At 53.1% G+C, this 26,362-nt stretch overlaps 1 protein-coding gene across 1 annotated transcript in view; it reads right to left on the reverse strand.

Moving 5' to 3' along the window:
- Window positions 1–693: 693 nt before the first annotated feature.
- Window positions 694–26,362, reverse strand: part of ANKS1A (ankyrin repeat and sterile alpha motif domain containing 1A) — a gene marked incomplete at both ends in the record, with an annotated part of 72,492 nt that continues 46,823 nt past the window's right edge. The window contains 12 exons of the mRNA XM_083878292.1: window positions 694–813; window positions 1,978–2,148; window positions 2,794–2,931; window positions 3,288–3,374; window positions 3,784–3,855; window positions 3,981–4,106; window positions 4,453–4,617; window positions 6,285–6,392; window positions 6,514–6,666; window positions 7,026–7,124; window positions 18,309–18,415; window positions 22,723–22,789. Coding sequence (XP_083734418.1) covers window positions 694–813; window positions 1,978–2,148; window positions 2,794–2,931; window positions 3,288–3,374; window positions 3,784–3,855; window positions 3,981–4,106; window positions 4,453–4,617; window positions 6,285–6,392; window positions 6,514–6,666; window positions 7,026–7,124; window positions 18,309–18,415; window positions 22,723–22,789 — 1,413 coding nt within the window. The remainder of the gene's footprint in view (window positions 814–1,977; window positions 2,149–2,793; window positions 2,932–3,287; window positions 3,375–3,783; window positions 3,856–3,980; window positions 4,107–4,452; window positions 4,618–6,284; window positions 6,393–6,513; window positions 6,667–7,025; window positions 7,125–18,308; window positions 18,416–22,722; window positions 22,790–26,362) is intronic.

Consider the following 26,362-nt stretch of genomic DNA (forward strand, 5'->3'; position numbering starts at 1 on the left):
TCTGAGGGGACAGAGCTCACAGTGGCAACGATCACACCCGGCCCAAACTAATGCTCCCCCACCACCCAGAGCAAGTTCTGCACTGAGCTTTGAGGAGAGAGGCTGAGGGCAAGGGTGGCCGTGAGGAAATGGAAGTGCCCGTGTGTTATTTGCAGAGAGCATCACAGTGGTTAGTGTCGGTTCGACTGGCAGGGAAGGAGAGGTGAGTTCACTGAACAGTACACAGCCGTGGCTCAGTCGGGAAGAAAAGGATCTTAGGAGGAGGGAGTGTGTGCACCGTAGAGACAAGAGGTCTCCATCAGTCCAAGGACAAGGTGAGATAGAAAAAAAAGGCCTGGGGAGTATATCACATTGCCCCAGGGATTCACAGTGCCAGAGCGAGGGGGGAAGACGTGAAAACGGTGGGCAGCTTTCTTGGATCCACATCTCCGACTGCCAGCCTGCCCTCTCTGCTCCTCCCGCCTCACGGGCAGCTACAGCGCGTTACCCTTGTTTCCGAGTAAGGAGATTCACAGTGTTCAGCAGCGATCAGGTACAAAAGCCGTTTAAGTCTACAGTCTCCTAAGTGCTGCTGCCTTGGACGAGGTGCCTACGCGGGCTCAGGGCGAGCAGCTGGAGGAAGAGGGAGTTTAGAAGAGCAGACAGATCAGATCGCAAAGGCACGGTTAGACGGGGCGGACGCGGGCGTTTGCTTTAGAAGATAGTGGTCTCATACTTAGTGCTGAGGGTCCGCTTGGAGTCCTGCTTGGGGTCCACGACCCAGGAGACACTGGCATGAGACTGGGAGTCTTGGTCCACTTCAGGGGGATCCAGCTGGAAAATGAGAGAAAGGGCATCTTAGGACACCTGTGCTTCTAGGACAGAATGAGCATGGAGCGCCTGGCTGACTATTGCCCATCCCAAAAACGTGCACGTGTGCAAGGGAGCAGCCCTTGCTGGGGAGGCATTTGAGTCCTTCACAGCTAAAACATGTCTGGCCATGTCAGTCTCAACCCAGCACCCCAAGATGACTCCCTGCATTAGGCTGTGAGTCCCTGTCACCATCAGTGACAGCTTCGCTCATCTCAAACAAGCATGAAAAACGGAGCTCTACAGAAATGGGACAGAGGGAGACAGCTCCTGGCAGGTGAGCTCCCACGTGATTTACCCTCCTGACCAAGCACAGCTCTTTCCTCTTGTCCTGCTAAATCAGGGTGCCAGGGGGAAGTTACCACCCCAGCAGGAGCAGCGGGGTTAGCTGAGAGCTGCCACACTGCATTAGCGGGGGCAGGTGGGAGCAGCAGATCCCTGGGGTTCATCTGAACCCCTGGCGTGGGCCAGAATAAGCAGGGGAAGGAACAACAGTGAGGCAGGACACGGGGGCACAGCAGGAGAGATACAGGATGTGGGGAGGCAGCCCGGGTCGCTTGGGAAGGGAGGATGGCAGGAAGAAGGATAAAGACCTTCGCTCCAGGACTAACAGACTGCAGCGGCAGGTAGGAGGGGCGGTGTGTTGTACAGGTGTGACAGTAACAACAGCGGGTGTCGGGAGGGAGCGGCACCTGAGCGGGGGGAGCAAGCAGAACACAGACAAAAGGAGACATTAAAGGAAGGCAGTGGCTTGTGCAGCAGTCCCTGCTCCTCAGCAGCTCCAGTCTTGGCTGGTTTTGGCTATGGGGAATCCCATACTGCAGCTCACCTACGGATCTCACTGCAGCTCTGCAGGGTTTGCACGTGGAAGCTTGTGCTGGACCCTGCAGTGCACTAAAGCCCCATCCCACCTGGGCTATTTCCACCTGTGCCTGCCCTCCTGCTACCAGGAGAAGCCCCAGCCCTTGCAGCAGAACTGACACAGGCACAGACCTGCATCCCAGCATCAGGACAGGCACCTGAACCATGTCTGGGCTCCCCCCACCACCCAGGGGAGCTGTAGGGGTGTGGTGCCCACAAGAACCCCCAGCTCGGCCCAGTAGGTCACTCCTGCCCACACACACGTACCGCAGATTTCCTCATGCCTGCTCGTGGTTTAGGCACCGGTTTGGAAGATTTTGTTTCAATCATTTCTCCTGCTCCAGCACCCAGAGACTTTGTTCTCTGGGCTTGCAGGGCGAGCTGGTAGGCGACCTCGAATGCCTGCCCCAACGTGAGGATGATCTCATACGTCAGGTTCTTTGAGAGAACACAGAGAACGCAAAGCTGTCAAATCACCCTGTGCACAGTTCCCCTTGTGCTCAGAAGCTGCTCTGGGGTCACAGACCTTGGCAGAGCTGGTGCCTTCCCATCAGCAGGCCACATCCTGCTGTGTCCCTGGCAAAGCCACTGAGCTCCCAGCACTGGGGGAGCCAGGACCACATTGCCTCCCCCAGGGTCCCTTGCCCACCTGTAAAGCCCCACCTGCACTGCAGTTTAGCAGCATAAAGAAAAATAGCCCAAAAGTCTTGTGCAATTTTGATTCTGCCCAAGTATAAAAGCAAGTCACCCTTCTACCCTCTCTGAGTTAAAAGGTTGTTAAATCAGCCCATTATGCTCAACATAATTGAGAGCATGTTAGGGGTTTGTGCACGGCACATTCCCCAGGAGGAAAAGCTCCTGCCCTGCTTTATTCAGAACTGGAGACGGCAGTAACGAAGCCAGACAAATATTCTCTTTGTCCACAGAGGTCCAAAGCACAGGCATTTGGAACCAAGACTGCTTTATGGTAAAAATGAGTGAAAGAACCCTGGAAAGGAGCAGTCTGTGACTAGCCAATAAAGCTGAGGGATGAAACAAATGGGCTGTGAAGGACTGGGAGATATGACATGACAATGCACTCACCACATCCACAGTGCTGAAGACATGGCAGTAGTGATGGCTGGTCTGCAGGTCCTTGGTGATGTAGGCAAATGTGCAGAGATCCTCAGGGTCCTGAGCAGCACAGGAGATGTTCCGGATCTCGTGCTCAGCAATGACATTCTGCCGGGGTCAACCACAAGCACCCGTCACCCTTCTGGGGATGGTAAATACACCCGGCAAACAGTGGCTGTGGAGGGTGTCCTGGGGACAGGCAAGGGGAGTGTCCCAGCCAGACCAGTCCCAGCTCCCTCCCATGGCAGGAATAAATGGCAACATGCTCCACAAGCAGCTAGTCTGCCCAGCCTTTGGCACCATGGTGGTGATCATCACCACCTTGGTATTCTCCCCCAGCCCCAGGAGCTCCCCAGGACCAGCTGTGGTTTCTGGAGCCATAAAAAGTGACCTGCAGCCCCCAGACAAGTGGGATTGCAGGCTATGTCTCTCCAGACACCAACTTCGAGGCATCTGCAGCTCACCTTGTTGGAGGCATCGATGAACTTCACCCCTTTGTACGTGATGGACAGGATTATGGTTGGGATCTTCTTCATGTGTTCCGTGGATTTCTTCAGAAACAAGAATATTCAAGTGACCGACTGTGAATGGTTGTTCCCTCTTCACCCCCACCCCGTCCCAGCCCACCCCAGAGACCCCCAGGCCTGTACAGGAAGTTTTGGGGATCTGGGACCAGGAGGAGGAAAGTTAGCTCCTGGTGGAAGCAGAGGGGAAGAGACAGGGACTTGAAGAGAACCCAGGCACCACTTCCCCAGTGAAAACACCCACTGTCCCAGTGCACAGACCTTCTGGGTACTGGGAACAATGCTGGGAAGGGGCAGTTCACCAGAGACAGTGACACTGCCTGCTTGGTGGTCTGGGCCCCTACAGGGTTTGGGGAACCACTGAGTTCCCCCCTCCCCAACCTACATCATCCACCACAAGCTGCAGGAGAAGCCCCCGGCCCCAGGGTCTCCATACCCTCATCTTGGCACAGGCGTCCTGTGTGGACTCTGTCCCTCGGAGGTCTTTGATCAACATGGAGCCCAAGTACTGTGTGAAGGAGGGAGAGATGTTAAATCCTGCCAATCTCAGGGCAATGACATTGCCCTGAGACCCCACACTCAACAGCCTGACCCCCAGAGCCTCCTCATCCTCACAAACCAAAAGCCACTTACATTGGCCTCGTACCCACAGGACTCGAAGATGAGCTTCTCAGGCTGGTGCTGCCAGTTTTGAACAGGGGCATAAGGAGCTGCCAGGCTGGGGGGGCGCAGGGTTAGCTTGGACTCCCGACGGTCCTCCTGCATGGGAAAGAAACACAGATGTGAAGCTACAAGGGGTTCAACTTGGGTTGGAACAGCTCTTCAGGGGGAGTCTTTGAGCTGAGGGGATTGAGGATGGCAATGGCAAAGTCCCCCAGGAGCTGGGTGGAGGCAGCACAGGGGGTTTAAGGTGTCAATGCTGATGGAAGTGTGAGCCATCTGTTTTTGAGATGAAACTGAGGCATAAAGGAGCTGCTAGCTCTAATGTCTGAGTGAAGCTGAGCCTGACCAGCTCCTTCCCTGCATCATCCTCCCTTCTCCCTGGCTCCAGAGATGGGGTAGCCTGTGCAGAAGGCCCCCAGGACACACAAAAGCATCCACTAACCTGTGCTTTGTAGCGCTCAACTCTGGAGTAGGGAGTAACCTCAGTGCCACGATCGTGTTGCCTCTTGGCAGTGTCCCCGGAGGGCAGCAGGAGATCAGCAGATCTGCCCGTGCAGGAGTCGTTCTGGCTCAGGGGTGACGATGTCTGGGACATCAAGTCCTGGCACTGGAAGGAGCAGACACCACAGAGGGTCCCAGTGAGCTTGGGCTGTGCTGTGCCCCCCATTGCTCCCTCTACATCGCTTGGCACTGGTGCATTGAGTGGACTAACAGGGTCAGCTCCTGCTCTGGGGGCTCCTGCTCAGTGCCAATCCCACCCTTTACCTTCTGCATGAGACACCTGATTTTGCTCCAGGATGGTTTCAGCCAAGCACTCAGCCCTTTGTGCCCAGCATGCCTCTGCAGCCATGAGCTCATCCCAGCAGGGCAGGGGACACACCAGGCTGGGGGCAAGGTGATCCCAGAGGGGTGGGCTCCCCCAAAGCACTAAACCAGGCACCCGAGAGGGTGATGATGATCAGCCACCCCAGCAGAGGAGCCCCGGGAGCCGCCGCCAGAGCGCGCCCAGGGCCCGCAGGCACGGCCGGAGCCTCGGCACAGCTGCGGCCGCATTAGTCCCATTCAACCCACTCGCTTGATTTGCCATTGACGTCCGCCCGCCCCCCGCGCCGCAGCCGGCGCTGGAGCTCACCAGCTGCAGCGGCAGGAAATGCTGCAAATGGCCCATTCTCCCACCCAGCCTCCCCGGGCAGCATCTCAATCAGCTGAGCCGCACCAAAGCAGTTCTGTCCCCGCCTCAGCCCTGCTGCCTTCAGTCTCACGGTGCAGATCCTTGGCTGCTGGTCCCTCCCATGCTCCTGCTGCCCAGCACAGGGAGCTGAGCAGTGGGGTCTGTACTGGGCACCCTCCCAGTGCAGCACCACTGTGAACCCTCTCTGTTCTCACACCTGAACTCAGTTCCCAAAAAGCTCCATGCCAGCAAGCAGGGCACAGCTGCCCAACTCACTTCAGCTAAGGCTGTTTGGGTTCAAAAGCCTTGGGAATCCAAGAGGGCAGAGCTCTGCAGCAGGGCAAGGACCAGATGTTTAGGGTGGGTAAACTCTAATCACTCCAATTCCTGCTCCAGGAAGCTGATTAGCAATCTCTGGGAGGAGGCAGCACGACATGCTACCCCATGCCTGAGCTCACAGGGTAGCTCAGCAGCTTTTGCCAAACTCGGCTCTCAAAAGCCAGTTTTCAGGAAGAACGGGGAATGTGATGCTTCCCTCACAGCCAAGCCCCATAACGAGGGCCTGACATGCAAATGCTGCCACTCCTGCAGCAAAAATCAACATCCACACATCTTGTCGAGTGTTACTTGGCAGCGAGAGCAGCAGCTCTCAGCAGCCCAGCCGGGCCAGGGAGAGGGCTCCAGATCCCAAGGGTGCAATCAAACACCAAGTCCCAGCTGCAGCCCTTCTCCAGCTGGGCTGGGTCACTCCTGCCTGCTGAAAGCTCCCACATCTCTGACCAGGAAACAAGAGCAAGAAAGTGGGCTCAGAGCTCCCTTCTGTGCAGGGCAGAGATGGGATGGCACCCTGCACCCCTTCAGCGCAGGCACCTGATCCCAAGGGGCAGCCTGACCTTTCCCATGGGGTCAGCATCCAGAGGTTGACCTGCAAGGGCTGGAATTATCTTTCCCCACTCACAGCAAGGTTTCCTCTGCACAAATATTTGCTGCCTGAGTGGCTGAAGAGTATGAGGTGAGCAGCTGAATAGACACCACCAGCCAGGGCAAGATTTCTCCCAGCACTGACAAACAAGCCAAGCAGGGAACCACGAGCAGGGACTCACTCTGAGCTGTGAGAACCGTGGTGGCTTGGCTGGTGGCTCCTCGTAGGGTCTGTCTGCCAGCGAGGCAATGATCCTCTTCCGATGGCCCAGCAGGTTCACTTTCAGCACCTGCAGGGTCAGATCACGGTCACCACGGGCACAGAGCTACTCTGAGAGACTTGCAGCAAGTGCCAGCCCCAGGGAACAGGGCAGGACCTTGCTGCCCTGGCAGGAGAGGGGTGACACTCACGTTTACTATCTCGAGCTCCCAGAGGTTTTTCACAGTGTCAATAGAGCTGTAGCCACTCGAGAGGAAGGACTGGATGTAATCCTGCAGCCCCAGGGAGTCGAGCCATGCAGGAACTGATGGCTGGCTATTCCCATCACAGCCCAGGGGTTTCAACTGTGAAAGCACAAAAAAGGCGTTAAAAGCTGTAGGAGTTGATATCCCAAGGGATATGGGGTCGATGAAAATCAGTTTACAGGCCATCACCATCTCCACTAGCCAGTACCAAAAGCACTGTACAAAGAAAGAAATGTGCTTGGAACCAAGACTGGCAGGAGGAACAGTCCCAGCATAGAGCTACCACCACCCACACAGCCTGGAGGAACAGTATACTCCTCCTGCTCCTCCCTACTATTCCCCAAACCCTTCCCACAGCCCCAGAGATTCCTCCATGGCCAGAGATGCAGGGTCTGGCTTTTGTTTCCCCTGTGTTCAGAGCCATGCTTGGCACTGCCCCATCCTGGGCTGGTGCTGACCTTCGGGAGGGAACGAGCAGCCTGGAGCAGCTTCCGGCGGTGCTGCGGGTCACCGATCCCGATATCCCGAAGGTCCTGGTCTTCCATGACATTACAGCCCTGTGGGGACAGGAGGAGTGACATGGGAGCAGGGGACAACAGGAGCCACACCGGTGTGTGAATGGACATCACCCTCCTGACTTGACCTCCAGCACATCCTGGCAGCTGGAGGAGGAAGAGGAGAAGGATAAGGAAGGCTTCCAAGGCTGGGAGCTCTGCCCCATGTACCCACCTTGGACACAAAGAGGGCTGACACGAGCAGAGCTGCAGCACATGGAGCACTGCCCTCCCCTCCCTGCTCTGGGAGCCCTTCCAGCCTTTAGCCCCGGGCCATGGCTTACAGCTACCTCCCGTGAAATTCGACACACAGAGGCTTTAAACATCCTATAACAGCGCTCAAGCAAATCCCAACTCCTCCATGCCCGAGCAGGGGCTCTGGGTTCTTCTCAGCCTCCCTCCACAGCCACAGGGAAACCTGCACTGCCTTCCCTGACAGCAGGGGAAGGTCAGATGTCTCCTCCAGCCCCAGGCAGGGCCAGAGATGCTCGTCACCCCACATTGCACTGTTAAAACCCATTTTCTGCCCCCTTCCCTCTGCAAAGCAGAAGCACACGGACTCTACCCCCCTTTAAAAACCTCTGCCACAACCTGCTTCCCTGCCCTCCTACCTGGGCAGAGTTCAGCAGGACACGCTCCCCACGCCTGGCAAAGCCACACTGTGTGACTGAAGGCTTCAGCTCGAGCCCAGACTCCCTCCCTGGCCCTGCCTCCCTGTGCTCCCCAGAGAGTCCCAGCAGGTGTGCGCCGACAGCGCTTCACTGCTCCACATTTTGGTTTTATAAGAGAAACCCAATTAAGGCTGGCCGCAGGGAAGGTGAGGGCAGGTGAGATTGCCAGGCACCCTCCATAAAGGGCAGCAAGGGTTTCCTACCCCTTCCCATCCACACTTTCATGGGATTCCAGCACGTGTGCATTGCTGAGCACTACCTGCTTTAAATGCAGCCACCTCCTGAGTGTGTCCTTGCTCCCGGCCACGCCAGCAGCTGCTCTGCTCCTGCCAGGCAGCATCACTGCCACTTCCATGGAGGGTGTGGTGACAGCAGAGCAGCATGGCACATGGCCCTCCACCACCCAGGAGCCACAGAGGTGTGTTCAGGGAAACAGGGAATTAACACCAGAGATAAGAGATGCCCAGAGATCGCTCTGCCATGCAGGAGAGCTGCCCTGCAGCCCAGAGTAGTAATTTAGCAAACAGCAGTGGCAAACGAGCAGTGGGTGGCAGGAGGCAGAGACCTCACCACCCTCTGACAGGGCTCCTCTGCCTCTCCCTCCCTTGGCGGGTCAGAACCCACACATTTCATTCCTGGAGAGCTGGGAGGGGACAGGAGAGCAGAGCCTGAGCTGACAGCCACAGCACAAAGGCATTTATTTGTCTGAGTTGTTTGAACAACAGAGAAGTCAGGGCTAAATGCCTCTGCAGCCCACGGGGGAGGAAGGGGGTTCATTCTGCATTTTCCCAAAGGCCAGTTCACAGACTGTGCCAGTCAAGGCCATTGTGCTGGGGAGAGCCACTGCCCCAGAGTCCCTGTGGACACCAGATCATGGCCAGACCCATCTGCCCTGCACCCCACAGCAGTTCCGTGAGCGAGGCCAAGGGACACCAGGGGCTCACCTGGGTGGTGACACTGCACACCAGGAGCTGTTAGAGGATGGAACCACATCACATTAACTGTTCTGTGCACTCCTCAACTGCACAAAACCAGTGAGTAAGAAGAGGCAGGTTGTTGCTGAAAGCTCCAGGCTGCCCATTTGGTGCACAAGCAGCAACTCTCTTGGAATGGGAACAAACTCCCAGTGATTAACACATGGAGCTGCTGCTGCCAGGGCAGTGACCTCTGGCTGGTGGGCAGCAGCATCCCACCAGAAAGATGGAAACATCCCCTCCCCTTCCTTGTTCATGAATTTTAAGCCAAAGAGCCACATTTAATGTGCATTCCTGTAACAGCAGGAGATTGTGTGCTCGGCTCTGGGGAGGAGGGAAGGGATTAACTGGGATTAACTCCCTTGACAGACACCTCACCTGGCAGGAATGCAGCATGTGTGCAAGGAATTCCTCTCCCAGAGAGAGATGGCTTCGAAAGGGCTTTTTGAAATGGACAAAGAGGGCCAGAGCAACTGATGGGATTTCTCTCATAGGTTTGGAAACCAAAATATTATTGCCCTGTGTGGGGGAGGAACAGGGAGGGACTGAAGTGCCCACAGCATGTCACACCTCAGGTACCTGAAACCTGCAGTTCTCAATGCCTGGGCCTGCTCTGCTCCTTTGATCGGCCCATCTTGGTGCTCTGTGGCTCCATCCCTCTGCAGAGAGCCAGGGCTGAAGCTGGGGCAGTGCAGGGAAGATGCTGGCAAGGGCAGAGCTCACAGCCAGCCCTTCCCTCTGTGCCACCCGGACAGCAGGAACAGTCAGCAGCCAAATGAGCTGTGACAATGGCGATGTGTAATTTTCATGTATAAAAACTAAACAAGCTTGCTGATCCTATTTACATTTTCACCCATGCTCACTTTCCAGTGTTGAGCCCTTTTTGGTGCTAATCCCCTTTGGCATGGTTGTGATCCCAGATGAGCAGCACAGAGCTGGTGGCTCTCACTCTCCCACAGGACACCAGTGTCAGCCCCAAGGCAGGGCAGTAGGTGTTCTCCCACCTTTAGCAACTCAAATTCTAATAAAATTGCTTGCTCTGTAGCAAGGATACAAGGTAGTTAAACACTGTGGAGCCTACAGCTTTCTCCTGCACTCCTTATTTTTATGTGTCACATTAAATTCCCTCGGTGGCAGTCTGTATTCTCGGGGTACTTAACAAGGATAGACAAAGCGTAGCAGCTCTGAACAAATCATTCCAGCCCCTGGTGCAGGAGAAATGTCCTTCAAACCCATCTGGATTTCAACTCCAATGGAAAACAATAATCTGCCACTAAAAGAGAGAATTAAATACAAAGACACTGGAGATCTTTTAACCTTTGCCAGCCACACAGAGGAGCCAGGCTTTAAACCTGTCTGCACTCAACCCACTCTCAGACACGAGCCAAGGGACAGAGCTCCTTTGCACGGGCCACTGCTGCTTTTTGGTTTTACCCAAAGGCTCCCTTTGGTGCTGGCCACAGGTCAGCAGATGCACCTCCCAGTGCCCCTCTGAGGGCACAGAGCAGCCCCAGGTCCCACCAGCCCCTCCCCAGGTCCTCTGAGGACAGACTCAGTGGGGAGAGCAGGGCTCTGGGATGTGCTCTGCCATCAGCCCAGTCCTCCAGGAGACTCCAGCAGCATCCTCAGAGACACCAATTAGAATCAAAAAGACTTTCTCAAGACGTGTTTCCAGTTTTATTCCTTGTGACAAGTGCTTTTACCTTGCATGGTCCTCCTGGGTGCCTGAGCTCCACGGGGCTGAGCAGAGTGAGGGAGGCTCAGGGCTGGGCCAGGCCAGAGCTCTCACTGTCACCCACATTTTGGGGCACCCAACAGCTCCTTCATCCCAACATCTCACCATGTGCTCTGTCAGGACCCAGTCCCCACCTGGGCTCAGCCAGGGAAGGGACACAGGGGGTGAGATGCATTACCTGGGCAGAACTCCTCTGGTCCAGGTAGAGCAACTTTGGATGCTCAAAAAGCTGAACCAACAGCCCAGTCAGACACCTGAAACTGGGTAGGCTGAGTCCCACCCTGGGTCCCAGCTGGCAGAGACTGGCTGCCAGGCAGTCAGAGGGACCTCCATCCCCCAGCCTGGCCTTCAGCTTCCTCTGAGCCAAACTGAGCCCCCTCCATGGAGAGGCACAAATACACACCACCATGAGGGACACTCCTGAACCCTGTCTCTGCCCTCCACTCTGCCCCAAGGGAGGGCAGGCATCTGCCAGTGACCCCTGTCCTCAGTGGGAGCCCTGCAGGATGCTGGTGCAGTCGATCCGCCTGCAGCGACACGAGTTCTTGGAAAAAGGGTTGGCTTTGGTCACGCCTCACTGCCTGCACTGTAGTTAAACAGCCCATGAGGCTCCAGGTTTCTCATTAAAGGGGAAAAAAAAAAAAAGTCAGAGGTTACCTGGCAGAAGGCAGCGTCCCCTCCTGCTACCGAGGTGACCCCAAAGCGACTGAGCCAAAGGCAGCGCTGCCGAAATCCGCCAGATTCTTCCTCCAGCAGGACACTCTGCAGGCACTTAACTACCCAATTTTCAGATGCTGCTTCTTCCCCAGAGCCTGGCGCCTGTCCATGCTCTCGTTCCAGCTAAGGAAGGGCCCGAGGCACCGAGTGTTCCGTGCAGGACGCGTGGCCGGGCCGGCAGCGGATGGACCCCGACGCCAAGGCTGCTGTGAGCACACCCTGCACGGGCAGACACGGGGAGGATGGGGACCAGGATGTGCCTGCTATCAAAAGCAACAGATGCCAAACCCAAACACGGCGTTCCCAGACTCCAAAGGCTCCTGCAGACATCCCAAGCAGAGAGACAGCTGAAGGCTCTCTGTGCATACAAAGTGCACACGAAGCTCTTTTTCTTTTTCCCCTCAGTGCATTCGAGACAATTTGCATCTTGTCGAAGATTCTGCTGTCACTGCTATTGCTCTGCTTTTGGCAGGCTGGATGTGGGAGATGGAGACGTGTCCAGCTCACAGCTGGGCCCTGCACACCCAGATCTCAGAGCAGGGGGACCCCATTTGGTCATACAAATGTGTGTTTGTAAATGGCTTTGTGATCTGTGGAGTTTAGTGCCTTTCCTTAGTGGCATCTGCAGTCTGGGGTACTCGAGTGGAAAGCAGAGGAAAGGATCTGTTTGGCCATGGGCACAATGATGAAGCCCAAGCTCTCCACAGAGCATCAATAGGAAAAGGGGCTCATACACAAAACCCTACAATAAATCTGAGATTAGCACACAGCCACTTCATTTTTGTTTAATTTTCTTCCCCATGCAGACTGGCAGCGTGACAATGGCAACGGAGGGAATCGGTCATGGTTGTCAAGTTCAGGCAATTTTATTGAGAGAAAAAAAATATTAACTGCAACTTTAATGGCTTTTTTAATGTTTATGGGGCCTGGAGCTACTAATGAATCAAATCTAAGTATCCTCTAAATTGCCAGTTCTGGTCCACCCACTTTGCTCCTCAAAATCCACTCCAACCTCTCTGCTCCCCATGGAGTCCATTCCTATTATCCAGAGAACTTTGGTGCAGCTCTGCCGCATTTCTCTAGATCTTTAAACTTCCTTCAACCCCAGATCCCTGCATGCCTCTGCTCTCACCATGCCCTTCCAGAGACAACCCAAACATCCCTATTATGGTGGATAAAGCACAGTCCTTGGGAATTTCCCAAGGACCAGCCAGAAGCCACTGAGGAGATGTCAAACAAAATTCTTTTAATTGAATGAAGCGATTCCCACTCAGGGGCTTGGCAGAGACCCTTTCCCCAAGGTCCAACTCCACTCTTAGGGGCTCATTTAGTGCTGCACAGTCAGTCTGGGGACACAGGCATGTCTTCCTGGGCGCTGGCAGCAGTGAGCAAATCCAGAGACAGACACTCAGAGCTGAGAAGAGCTTGCTCCAGTTCCAGCCTGACACAGCTCAGGCATGAGCTACAGAGGCCTCACCTGAGTCTGCACAAAAATCTCTGCACCAGCTGTGGTCAGGCCACGTTCTTGCTTTGTTTCAGCAAGAGTAGATGCAGTAAAACCCTGTCGGGAGTCTCTGGTGAGCCCCTGTTCCTCACAAATCATTGCTGGGTGCAAACTGCTACCGGAATGTGTCAGTGCAGTTTTCCCCGAATGGCTACTATAAAATGACAAGTTCTATATGAAAATAGAAAAAAGCTCTGGGGCAGACACATTCCCAGAGCATGTCCAAAGCCTGGCTGCTGCCCAGGGGACCAGCAGCTGCGCGCCAAGCTGGGCCATTTAGAACTGGATCAGGCAGAGCTGAGCAACTGAGGACACAGGAGATGCCAGTGCTCCAGCAGGGCAGGTACCAGGTGAGAATGAGGATGGTGCAGATGTAACCCACACCCAAATCCCAGGATGTGAAGAGGAAAGGAGACCTGGCTTTGTTTACATCCAGTCACACGTGGATCGGGGCTGTCCTTGGCCCAGGAAGGCACAAGAGGTGCTGAGCTGAGCTCACACCCCCCAGCCAAGGTGAGCCAACCTGAGCCAAGGCCCCAACTCCACATTTATCCTGGTTTTGCCCGCACAGACAGAGGAGAAGGGGAAGGAAAGGCTGTTCCCTTAGTGAACAACACCGCAGGCTAATCTAACATGGCCCGGAATTGCATTTAATCAAATTAATGTCAGTACTCTAAATTATTTGCAGACACCCCATTCTTCCACCACCAACATTTTTTTACCACTTCTCCCCAATTATAAAAAAATAAATAAAATCCCCCAGAGGAGCCCAGGGCACTCCACGCAGAGAACAGATTTCCCTTTTTGACGCTGTCTCATTGAATCAGCATTAGCTGCTTTCCACACACTCCATGGGAATCCAGGCTTGAACAATAAAAAAAAAGCCATAAAAAATGGTTTATGTTCTCTTTTACCTGCTTATTTGTGAATCAAAATATCTTTGAACTGAATAAAAAGTTCAACTCCAGAACACTGGTACAACTGCCAGAGCACGCGGGGTTTGCCCTTCTCAGATGTCAGCCCAGAGGAAGCTGCCGGGGCAGCAGCAAGATCCCGCGCTCCAGGGGAAGGGGAAAGCTTTTGCAAGCATCTCAGATACTTTTATGGGATCTCTGGGATCACAAAACACCGTGTGAGGGAACAGGTAATGGTATTTCCTTCCCCACTTCTGTGGAGGAGGAATTCCACCATCAATTATTGCAATTCCTTCTCATTACGGTGGCCACGTCCTTGCCTTCTCCAGATGGGCAAAGTCCAGCCTGGTGTTTCCCTGGGTTAATCCCTGTTTGCTGTAGGGACCAGGAATGCACTGGGCATCCCAAACTCCATTTCCTGTGGACTTCCCAAAAGGGGCATCTGTGGCAGATGCACTGGTGATCACAGCAGACATGATGGGGCCAAGCTCCAGGAGCAGCAGAATCCCTCTTGGCCCATATTCCTGTGACATTTTTCCTGCTCTCCCAGCTCCCCGGCTCATTGCCCGCCGAGGACAATTAAGTCCATTTATTGTGTACTTTTCTGGATGACACTTCTCACTCACTGCTGCAGTTTTGTGATCTGACCTTTCATTCCCCTCCTCTGGTGAGGGATGAGGCAATGAGGCTCCTGGAACTCGGCGCACGCCACGGGGCCGCGTTCCTCCACGTGGGAGGCAGCAGTGCTGCTCCTCCTGGGTGGTGGAGTGGGCATTCCTGGTTCACTGGAGCTGCTCATACTTGGCAGGCAATGCTGCTGAGGGTTTTATCCTACTTGCAGAGCTGTATTTTTGCTAAGTCAAGGACAGCACAGCCACTGCCAGCAGCTTCGCCTCGGTTGTGCTCACCCACCGCACAAATAAACTTTCCCCTCTGATGAAGGAATCCCAGCGGGCTGCAGAGCAGAGAAGGAGGATTGGAAGCACTATCTCCACTTGAGCTGTTCCTAATCCCAGCTGCCTGCACAGGCTGCTGCCCAATTCCAGCTCCATGTGAAAAGCAGCAGCTGAGTGTCCCAGCCTGACTGCCCCATGGCAGTGGTGCTGCCCATGAAGGTCACTTGGTGGCAATGCAGAAAGTGAGGGTGAGAAGCTGCTGTCTGGGACAGTGGGGTTTGTGCTCGAGAGTGAAAGAATAACAGGGAAAGCCTCTTCCCTGCCTTGTCCATAAACACAGTGTGGCTACTGCAGGCAGCTTGAAAGGAATAGAAGAATTTCTGCAGACACAAAGATTGTGGCCCAATATGCAGATGTGGGAAGAGAACTCCAGTGTTTTGGAAAGCTAAGCTACCTAAATCCATCTTTTATCACCCCTTTCTTCCCTCAACCAAGCCAGAAGATTACACAATCCAAGATCTGTGTAGACCTTGGTCCCTTCCCAGGAACATGTACACGGACGAGGGCGCTCCAACGTCACGTCACATCCATGTCCCAATAATCCTGCTGACTTGTGCCAGTGATACCCACCCCTGAGTAGAGCCAATGCTTGATCAAGATCAACTTTGTCCCAGATGCACAGCTGGAACTCCCAGGAGCAGAGAGGAGGCTCCAGAGCACCTCTCCCTTCCACAGCACAGCCTTTGAGACACTCACAGCTCTCAGTGTCACCTGCAGGAGCTGTGGGTCCCCTGAGCTCCTCTCAGCTGTTGGTCAGGAGCAGGACCCTCTCCCCCTCCCTGCTGCCCACTCCAGCTGCAGCCTGTCCAGTGAGACGGCCGGCACGTGGCCGGAGCACAGCTAATCCCCTAATCCCCAGTTCCTGGAGTTCTGAAAATAACAGAATTATTATTTTTGGAAACAACACATGTTTCTGCCTTCCTATATTAACATCCAATTAAGAAGCCAAATATATTTACAGAGCACTTTTCAAACTCCCTTTACACACAGTGTGCTCATGAATCATTTCCCTACCTGGGGGTAAAGGCTCTTGTGACATGGGGCATAGATTAACACAGGAGCCAGCTGAAAATACCCAGGGAATCAAAAATTCCTGAAACCAGACCCAGCTGCAGTACAGGCCACCAGAGCACCAGCAAGCCCAGCACTCCCAGTTTGTGTCTTTTACAGCCCTGTCTCACACCCGGGGTGAATGGGGCACTTTGAACCCTGGTTCTCCAGGGAAGGACAGCATCAAGCATCCTGGTGCCTGCACACACCAGCTCTCACAGGTCCCTGCTGCAGTGACAGGACACACTCCTTGTTAGACTGTTCTTAACCCTCCTCTGAGTTGCTATCTACTACAGGCTGAGTATCTTCCTCAGTAATTTAAGGGCTCTTTTAGGACACTGCCCTGCCCTGGAGCTGCACAATCTCTGCACGCTGAACACTCTTCTCCTGCAAAGCTCCAGATTTGTCCCCAAAAGGCACCTGGGGACCCCGGAGCAAAGGGACCATCCTGGCACACCAGAACACCCTGCAGCTCTCTGAGCAGGGAGCAGTGCAATGCAAAATCCTGCGCAGAAAACACATGTTTTCATATCAAAGGACTCCAATTTCCCAGTTTGGACTACTAAAACTTAATTAACCTCATAACCCACCTGGCGATTTGCAAACCATTACCCAGCGTTCTTTGGACCTTGAAATATTGAACACAGTGAGGCCCTAAGAGGGAATAATCCTTTCAATAGAAACTGTTTAATTCTAGGAAAGTAACGCTCTTAGTTTGGAATATTCTCTGTTAGAGACTGGAAGGGGCAGCCAATAATGCAATGGTTGTGCAAAGAAGAGGACTGGGCAGCCCAACACTCAGAGCTCAGTGTCCTGAGCCCCTGCTCTGCCCAGCTTCAGTGCTCACATCAGTTTTAATAATTCATCCAAGAACATCAAAAACACCACGAGAACCGAATTAACTACTTGTTCCTCACTTGTGCTCTATCTGAAGGTTTTGCTCCCCCAACACCAGAAGCTGAAGGCGAGGAACACCACAGAGGGAAAGATTCTAAATAATTCAGCTTTCCTGTTGGGCTGATGTATCAGCTTGGAGTTCTCAGGGCTGGGATGAATGGATTTAAAGCCAGGGTTGGCACGGGTGCCAGGGTCAACTCCTTAGGAAAGGAGATAAGCAGCAAAATGGAAATCAGCTGGGCTTTGCAAGAAATCTTTGTGAAATTATTTAACCTTTTAAATTTGAGAGGAATGAGCAAATGAGTATCCCATTCCCTGAATCCGTCAGCAACCAACTGCTACACTGGGAGCAGCCACCCAGCATTGGGCAGGGAAGAAAAATGTCCAGCCATGAAGAGAGCAAATCCTACCACGTACCCAACACCACCACACAGAGGGACACACACAGGAACCTTTGCTATTAGAGTTCTGAGCTGAGTGAGGTCCATCACACCTGGCCAGGCAAGGGAAAGGTGTTTTATCTGCAACTGCTGGGTGAGAGCAGCCACCGACCCCACAATGATCACAGATCCGTCAGCAGGGAATCTCAAGAGGATCTACAAGGTTATTTCATTTAAATCTGTTGTACCATCTCCAAACAGCCCCAGCACACACAGGGATGCTGAACCCTCACACATCCCTGGGCAGGAGGCCACTGGGGTTTGGGACTGGCCAGGTGGGACATGGGCTGAAAAACACAGCAAACCCCAGTCCTGGAGGGGAGTGTTGGCCCTGCCAGAGGAAAGGAAAGCAAACAAACTGGCTGCTTGCTGTGGAAACCAGGAGGCACAGCTGGACAGATCCCACAACATTTATCCTCCTGGCCAGGTCATTTTTAAAAGTATGATTACACCGTCTTTAAGTAGCCCAACAGATGCTGCTCAGGTGTGCACTCCCTTGAGCCTCCATCCATGCCCTTTCCTGGCTTCCTGTCTCTCTCCAGCTGCCCCTTTGGTGGCCACCGACTGTTTCCAAAGCCCCTCACCCAGCTCACATCCTCCTGATGTCACCCCTCTGCACTGTCCCCAGCACCGGAGATGTCACTGCTCTCCTTCCAAGGCATTAGCCAAAATGACTTTTCCAAAGGTTTACATCAATTTTTTGTTATTTGCCAAACTTGGAGTCCACATTCAAAAGCATTTCTTTAAGCCATGCAGGGAGAACCCCTCCTGCAACACCAAGATTTTCCCTCTTTGCAGTTCATCCATCATTCCACACGAATTCTTGGATTTTTACACCGTGCTGCTTTAAGTTTCTAGACACTGGTTATTAAAACCCCTCAACCCTGAGCACTACCATGTCGTCATCATTAGGTTTCAGAGCCAACAGTGTCAATGCAATTAGGTACAGCTCATTAACATACTGCCTGCATGCTCTGAGCAAGTACAGTTCCAACAAGAGGTCTGCTGCCTCCTTCACAGCCCAGAGCACACACAGCTCAGGGGTTCCATCAAAACACCAGCGAACTGCAGTTCCCGTTTCTGGAGTAAACTGGATAGTAAAGATTTAGGCGGCAGATTAAATAAAATTTTAGAGAGAAAACCAATAACACCTGAATTAAATGCCAAGACCCAACACAGCCCTCTCATCTATTCCTTCTGCCCAACCTTCTACACCCTCCAACACCACCGTGCCAGGCGGCAGAACCCAACTCTCTCCGGCACCCGCACGGGGCATCGGAAACATGGGGAGCTTTGGCCGTGCCATTCCCCAGAGCTCTGGGCACTCACCAGGAAACGAACATCATCGAAGCCATTCAGGAGCAGCTTGCTCTCGTACTGCTGCAGGCCGATGGACTCCAGCCACTCCCCGACGCTCTGCTCCAGCATCCGTGAACCTGACGAGAGAGGAATCGGCAGCCGCTTGAACAGGGAGAAACCGTTCAGGCGGTAGCAGCGGCACTCTGAGGAGGACAGATGGCATTGCCACATCATAGTCATTACCATAAAGAAACTCAAAAAATTATGCTCAGAGTACAACAAATCAGCGGGCAGGCAATTCCTCTTGTGTGCACAGAGCATGGACAACAAGCTCGCTGTGCCTCCCGTGGGCTCTGGGTGCAGATCTGTACCGCAGTTCACACTCAGAAAAGAAACTCCTCGCCCCGGCAAAGATTCAGAGGCGCTGCTGAGGTGCTGAGATCACAGGCACTGCTGTCAGGGCTCGTGAGTTCCTCGCCAGGCAAGCACATGAAGCCCAACCCCACGGGGATGCGGATCCACTCCTTGGCTCAGCGGAAGGGGGCGGGAGGAGAGCAGCAAACTTCCACCCGAGGCATTCCCAGGCAGTCGCAGGTGCGAGGGAAGGGAGCGCAGCTCATCCTCTCATCCACACACCTCTGGACACCTCCCCGGCTCAGCAGGGAGCACGGAGCAGCCTGAGAGAAAACAGCTTCATGCAGCCGAGCCAGCTCGGACACGGTGGATGCTCAGGAAAGCAGCAGGAGCCCAGGCAGAGCGGCTGTCCGCGGGAAGACACGCAAGACAAAGGAAGCACAGACTGCAGCAGCGGAGAGGAAGGGCTTGTGCTCTTCCTCCCCAGCAGTCCTGAGAGAGGCAAACCATGGCAGGGGCTTCGTCTTGCTGTTACTGTGTTATGGAGACCCCAGGCATATGTCTGACAGCCCTGGCTCTGTCATTCTACCAGCAATCCGCTCACTTGGCATTCCAGCACACTGCCCGGATCTCTTGGAATTCCAGCACGCTGGCCTCAGAGAGCCCAGCCCCACCTGTGACAGCACAGCCAGGACAGTTCTCACCCAACACTTCTGGTCCTGCCAGGTGTTGGGCACGCACCTGGATTTGCCCTTCCTTCATTTTCTTCAGCCCAGTGCAGCCGCCGCATCGAGCCCCTCGCTCAGACAGGGAGCAGCTCTGCAGGAAGGAGGCATTTCGGTTCCCTGCTTCTGAGCCACGGCAAAAGGAGAAAAGCAATTGCAAGCACACTCTCTCCTCTTCCTGCAGCAGCTCAAGTCCGAGCCATGCCCTGGCACCTCCCCTTCAGCCTCTGATAAAGGAGATTCCTCCCGACACCTATGGAAGCCCTGGCAGATGAGCTCTCCCTTCCCTCACCCCTGGGATGAGTCCAGTGACTTGTTACTCTCCTCTAGTAAAGCTCAAGACCTTAAGTATCACCAAAAAAAAAGTTCAGAGATCTCCTTTTCATCAGGAAATTTGCTATGCAAGACAGGCAGATTTTCAGGCTCCCTGATGTGTCTGTTTCCAGCATGGATGCAAAGAAAAAGATGATCAGGAGAGCCCCGTTTGCTTCCTTTGAACCTTCAGGTCAGCAGAAGCAGTTTGGTACCTTCCAGCCATCCCTCCCCACTGTGCTGCAATGGCTGCACACACAGAGCTCACGGTGTCATCTGCAGATTCCTGGGGTAATTCCTGCTGTCTGGTCCTGGGGGTTGCTCCTGTGCCGGTATTTGGGAGCGCCGGCCGGTCCTTCCAGCGCACGCAGCAACGCCGAGATCACAAAAGGCTTCTGCCTCCCTCCCCTGAGCCAGCCCATGCTCCGGGGCAGCAGCTAAGCCTGGACTGTGTGCCAGGAGCTCCTGCTGGCCAGCTCTCCATCCTCCTCTCCATCCTTTCCCCCGCCGGTCCCTGCGCTCTGCCGGCGGCTGCGGCGGCGGCTTTGTCTGAGCCGCGAGCCCCACGTTCCACGCTGTCCCTCCCTTCTCCTCATCCTCTCCCCCCTCCCAGTGCTCCCACCCCGCAGGGAGGGAGGCAGCGGCTCCGTAACTCTCCAGTGGAAATCACTGACTCCTCAATATTTGCTCGATGATGGACAACGCGGCTCGGGGGTTTTAAAAAATGATGTCACAGGTCTGCTTCGACAGATCCAAGTGATTTGTGGCTGGCTCAGAATTAATTTATCAAGAGAGAGGTGAGGAAGTGCCTGCTGCCTACCACAGCATTCCTGGAAGCTGTCGGGGTATTGGCAGGGGGAATGAAACCACAGCAGCTTCTCCTGAGCTCCTGAATTTAATTTTTAAAATTATTTACTCTATTCAGGCTTGCATGCACCTGTAAATACATTTCTGCTTTTAAAGGGAAACCTACAGTGACATCAAGTGCAGGTTTTCTGTTTACAAAACCCTTTCAAGTCATGACAAAATGAGGAGAGGGAAGTATTTGGAGGGAGGGAATGGAGGGGTTTCCTTTAAAAAGAGAAGAACAGATGCCTAAAACATCCCAGGCTGAAAACTAGGATGCCCCAAATACATCTGATATTTGTGTGTTACAAGTATGATACAAGAACAGAAGAACAGCAGTACTTGTGCCCCCTGGCAAGATCCTGATCACAACTTCTGACTGAAACAAACTCCTGTTTCTCAGCTCCATCCTTCCCCTTAATGCTCCACATTCTGGGAATCCTGCCTTTGAGAGGCCTGCAGCTGGCAGAGAGGGAACCAGTGGGCAGAGCTGGAATGATGAGTGCATTCCCAAAGCTGTGGTGCCTCCTGCTCTTCTCAAGTCCCACAGCACAGAGAGGAAGAGGCTGCCAGGGTTCAGGAGGGGCTTTCAGGTGTTACTGTTTCAGTAACAATCTTTAGTGTGAAGCTTGCATTTGTCTGCAGGAGGAAATTGGTGTGTAGGCTGTGCTGGACCAACAGCACCCCAACCTGCTCGTGGATATTTGCAGAGAGACTTTTGCTCCAAGGCCAAACTCCCATAAGAAAAAGAGGAGGTGGAGTTTGGTATCTCTAAAATGGTGGTGCTCCTTGACTGCCCAAGCTCCAAGAAGGCCTTGCCAGCCCTTACCCAGACACAAGGCAGAGTAACTGCTCATACAACTGGCTCCAAACACACTTATCCCCACAGGAACTGCCAACAAGGCATTTCACCTTTCCACACCCCAAGCTAGTCAAAAGCCCCAGTATCCTCAAACCTCACTCATTTTAAGGATGAGAGAGCATTTGGGGAGCTCCCTGCAGTTCTCTGCACATTCACCATGACCTGAAGCACAACAGCAGTCCCACAAAGCCCTGTGGAGGAAAAGCCAAATGTGTAGGAGCTCCCAGTGAGGAGCTGGCAGAGCTCTGCCTGCTCCAGGGAAAGGAGAGACAAACAGGGAACGTGCCCAGCAAAAGATCTGCACACGAGGGATCCCAAACTGAGTGTGACAGAGAACAGCCCATGGGAAAACCCCCAGCTCCAGGACATGGCAGCTCCCATGCCCACCTGCTCCAGGGTGTCCATCTTGCTGAGGGCTCCCTGCACAGCTGCAGGTCTGCAGGAGGATTGGCTCTTCCTCTCCCCTCCATGTCAAACCTTTCCCTGGTGCTATTGATCCATCACAGCCCGGACCGGCACAGGGAGGGTTATCAGAGCAGGGAGCACAAACCCACACAGAGCTTCAACTCCTCTGCAAACCCACCTGAGCCTGGAAGGCACAGCCTGAATCAGGCTAAACTCCCACTTGGAACAGTGGGTTCCTCCTCACCTAAGCTAAAACCTGAGTGACAAATGGATATGAGGTGAGCTGTGTCACAGCCCGTGTGAGCTGCGTGTGCGGATCTGCATTAGCATCTCAATCAGGAGGAGCTGCTGCCCACCCAGAGTCAGAGCTGTTCTGCTGCAGCAGTCTGGAGGTGAAGGATTTAAAAGGACAGAATCCCTTGTGGTGGCAGCTCTCCAGCAAGCTTGAGTTCTGCTTTTGCTCATGATTCAAAGGCAGAGAAGGGAATTCACATTTTAAGTGTCCTCCAAGAGCCCTGTTCAGTGGGTATCAATACCGGAGGTGCACTTAGAAATGCCCAGGATCACCCTCCCCGAGGCACCTGGCAGATTAACCACATGCAAAGGGCACAGCCACCATGGCACCCACACTGACCCACCACTGGCACCATCCAGCCCTGCTCAGCACAGCTGCTGCCCTCATGGAAAGAGCTGCGAGGAAAATCCTGCAGCTGCATTCTGTAAAATTAAAGGAATCTTCTCAAGGAGTGTAGAATTAAAATTGCTGGCAGCAGCATTGAGCATGATGTGGGAACCCAGGTCTGCTCCTCCTGTGCCAGAGCATTCCTCTCCCTTCCCAGAGCCAAAGCAGGTTAAAGAAAGACATCCACACACAGGAGCCAGCACCTTGTTTGTGTGCAGAGCACAGCCAAGACAGACAGACACATGCTGGGTACACTACCTGAGATCCTGTGCTGCTCCTGGGAAAAGTCAATGCCTTCTCCGATGGAACTCATGATCTTTTCAATCTGGAAATAAAAAAAAAAGCATGTGTTACATTATTCATAAAGCATCAGGAAAAGGTAAAAGCAGCCCAGGATTTCACCTCCCACGTGACAGCTGAAAAAATTCAGGAAAGAATGTTAAGGTATCTCTGAACTAGAAAAAGTACCCTGAACATCTTGCCTGGGTAGATCTTTATTGGGATGGATGGCTCAGAAGGGATATGCAGAGGTTGAGGCTCTGCAGAGCCTTCCCTTCCACAACTTGCCAGTGCTGGAAATAAAAAGCTTCAACAAAATCATCCCTCTGGGGGTAAGGAAGGAGCCCCAAACTCCTCACTCACCCTGTAGGAGCACACAGCCCCCTGCACCAGCAGTGAAGCTGCAGCAATGCTGTCACCCACTCCTTCCCAGCAAGCAGACTGGGAGCTCAGCCTCCCCACACTCTGTTTTGTTGGGCATTTTTGTTTTGGCTTGATTTATTTTTTTAAACCACCATATTTCTCAATCCTATGCATGGAGCTGTGCTCCCACCAGAGCACACCTTCCAAAGGGAGAGCAGCATCATGGGGCAAATGCCTGAAGGACCCAGGAGAGGGAGCAGGAGACAGCTCCATCTCTGAGGAAGCTATTCACAGTCTACAGCTCCAGGCAAACCTCAGGCAATGAGGGAGAAAAGGTACAAACTCTGCTGGAATGGGTCTGAGTCCACTCGAGAGCTGCATAGAAATGGCTGCATTTGCCATACACATAAAAGAATAAATGAATGCAGGTTGCAATTCCCAGTGAACCTAAAGGAGACTTCCTTAAATGAGAAGAGAAACTTTTCAAGCGATTCTTGCGCAGAATTTGTAAATTGAGGTTTCCACTGCAGTGGTGCAGAGGGAGAACTGACAATTCCCAGGTTAGTTTGTAAGGGGAAAGACCTGACAAACTGCAGCTCAGCTGGTCAGTTCAGACACTTCAATACTCAGCACTGAACCTCACTGTTTCCCAAAGAGCAACACACCCCAGAGGCTCAGGGCTGGTTGCTTACCAATCTATAACTGAGCAGAAAATAAAAAAAAAAAAAAAAAGAAAAAAGGAAAAAGTAAAAAAGAAAAAAGGGCCTCCAGTAAGACTCCCAAAAGGAAATCTCCCAAGCAAACACCCCTTTGAGGCACTTCTGAGTGGCTGCTGCTGAATGCAAAGTGACTGGCCACAGAGTGGGGGAATAAACCTCAACTCTTACTCAAGTTTTTTTCTCCTGGTCATTCAAGGACATATTTGGGGAAGGAGTCCAAGTTTCCCTGGACTTCACCCCTGGCTGCCTCTGCCCTGCCTGGCTCCCAGGGTGATGCTGTGTTTGGTGCAGCTGCACAATCCCCAGCCACCCCAGTGGTGTGAGGAGCTCCTGGGGATGCTGCAGGAGGCTGGATCTGATAGCCATGCACACTCAGGGGCAGCTGGGAGCTGAGCTCCACCAGAGAGGGGTTTTGGTGAAACAAAAAAATCCCTTAAAGGTTCCTGCCAAGGCAGATCTCCAGGAAGTCCCTCCTTCCGCAGGGAGCAGAGGGCACTGCACTGGCAGTGTTAAATCTCACCAGGGACCAGGCAGTCCTGTGAGCTGTAACAGAGCTATTAAGGATGTAGATCCTCTGCCCCTGGAAAACCATGAGGATGAGCATCCCTACTGGGCTTGAAATACAGTTAATGCCCATTTACTGGGAGATTTAAAAATCAGCCTGGGAAAACAATCAGAATCCCAACACATACAGCAGAAAAGGGAAGTATGAGCTAAAAAGAAATTCTATTTAGGAGGGGTTTGGAGTCAGTGGACACATGGATCCTGTCCTAAGGCAAAAGCATTCTTTGCTCCTCGGCCCCTGGATGGAACCAGGACATGAATGTGACCTTTGCTGGAACTGCTGGGAGACACCTGAGGCCTGCTGGATTCATTCCAACAAGAACGACCAAGGCAGATGGTTTTGACCCCCCAAAGCAGCAAATGTTCTCAAGCAAAACCTTTAAATTTCAAGTACCCTCAAGTACCATTATGGCCATGCAGGACTGGAGGGAAATTCATGGATGGTGCAGAACCAGCCCCATTCCCAGGTAACACCAAGGGCCCTGGCACTGGCTGTTCTGCTCCCTTCCATGGACAGGCATTAAGCCCAAGCTGCAGAGAATTTCTGGGACACTGCTGCAACCCTGAGCAACTGCTGCACAACTTGGGTCTCGAGGTCAATTCAGTTCAAGCTCCAAAAGTTTAAGGACATTAAACTTTGCAGGTTGGTGTCCATCAGCTTCAGGATAAGGCACATCTCTGAGCTGGAGCTGCTCTGGTACCTTGTCTGGGAATCTCTAGCTGGATTCAAATTGCACATTAACTCTGAGGCCAAGTTCCTTTGTTTCCTTTGTGCTGTCCTCTCCTAATTTGAGAGAGACTTGATGCTGTCCAGGCTCAGCCCCCAGCACTGCCAGCTCTGCAGTCCCAACTCTGCCTTGAGGACTTGCAGGTGCCTCTGAAGCCCTGAAACACCCACGACCTTTTCCTCAAAAGCAGGGAATTGCCTTGTTGCTATATAAAACTGAATGGAAATTAAACCATCACGTGGCAGAGGATTACCTTTCACTCCTTTGCCAAGTGCTGGTCACAGTTACAAACAGTCCCAGCTATTACCATTAATGCAGAGGGAAATCCTGCCCTGCCCTGGGCTCTCCACGAAAAACAAACACCTCAAATAGACTCACACACCACCTCAAACATGGGTTTATGGCTAACCAGCTTGAATTAACTATTTGCAAGCTGCAAGGAGAAGAGTGAGGGGAAGGACAAGCCTGAAGAGGGAACCTCTGCTTTAGATCATTCCTTTCCTCTGCAGCCTTTCCTCAGTTGCACTCCAACATGGACACGGGGATGAAGAGAAGATACCTTGAAAATAGCCTATGCTACAGTTTTTTAGGCTGTTCTTTCCCACTGGTTAATTATTAAAATACAAAAATACCATGTTTAAATATAGCGCTGCAGATCAGACTTACTTGTAGCCTGAACACTCAGTTCTGATTTGTTTTGGCTTAACCTGTATTTTTCCACTGAAGCACCAAGTGCCCATCTCTGGTTGTGCTGTGGGGTTGGCTTGGGGTGGGGATTTTATGGTTTATTTGTTTGACAGCCACGGAAATAAAAACCACAAAACGCTTCCACCTTCTAAATGAATACAACCATTTCTGTTATCCCTACTGGAGAGGGGCAGCTGGCTCCAGGCTGGGACAGTGTGGGTGAGCCAATGAGTCCTCAAACCCCACCAGGGGAGGAGAAACTCCAGCAGAGCTGAAGTACTCTGGGAGAAGGAAAGGCTGCAAGGATGGGACAGTGTCCCTCATTAACCCCATAGCAGGAATGTGGCTGGAAGGAGCTGTGGAGCAGTTACCAGAATTGGAGCTCTTGGATCTATTTTCACGTTTGCCTACATTTGGTGAAAGATATAAATGCCCTGAAAAAAGGAGCTGGGTGTGGCTCAGAGTCCAGCCAGGGCTGAGCCGAGCTGTTCCAGGCAGGCAGGCGGCCATGGGAACACAGCAACTGGCCACTGACTCCAAAACAGAACCTGACTCAAA

Source organism: Zosterops lateralis (assembly GCF_965231275.1).
Source record: "Zosterops lateralis genome assembly, chromosome: 26".
Taxonomy (NCBI): Eukaryota; Metazoa; Chordata; class Aves; order Passeriformes; family Zosteropidae; genus Zosterops; species Zosterops lateralis.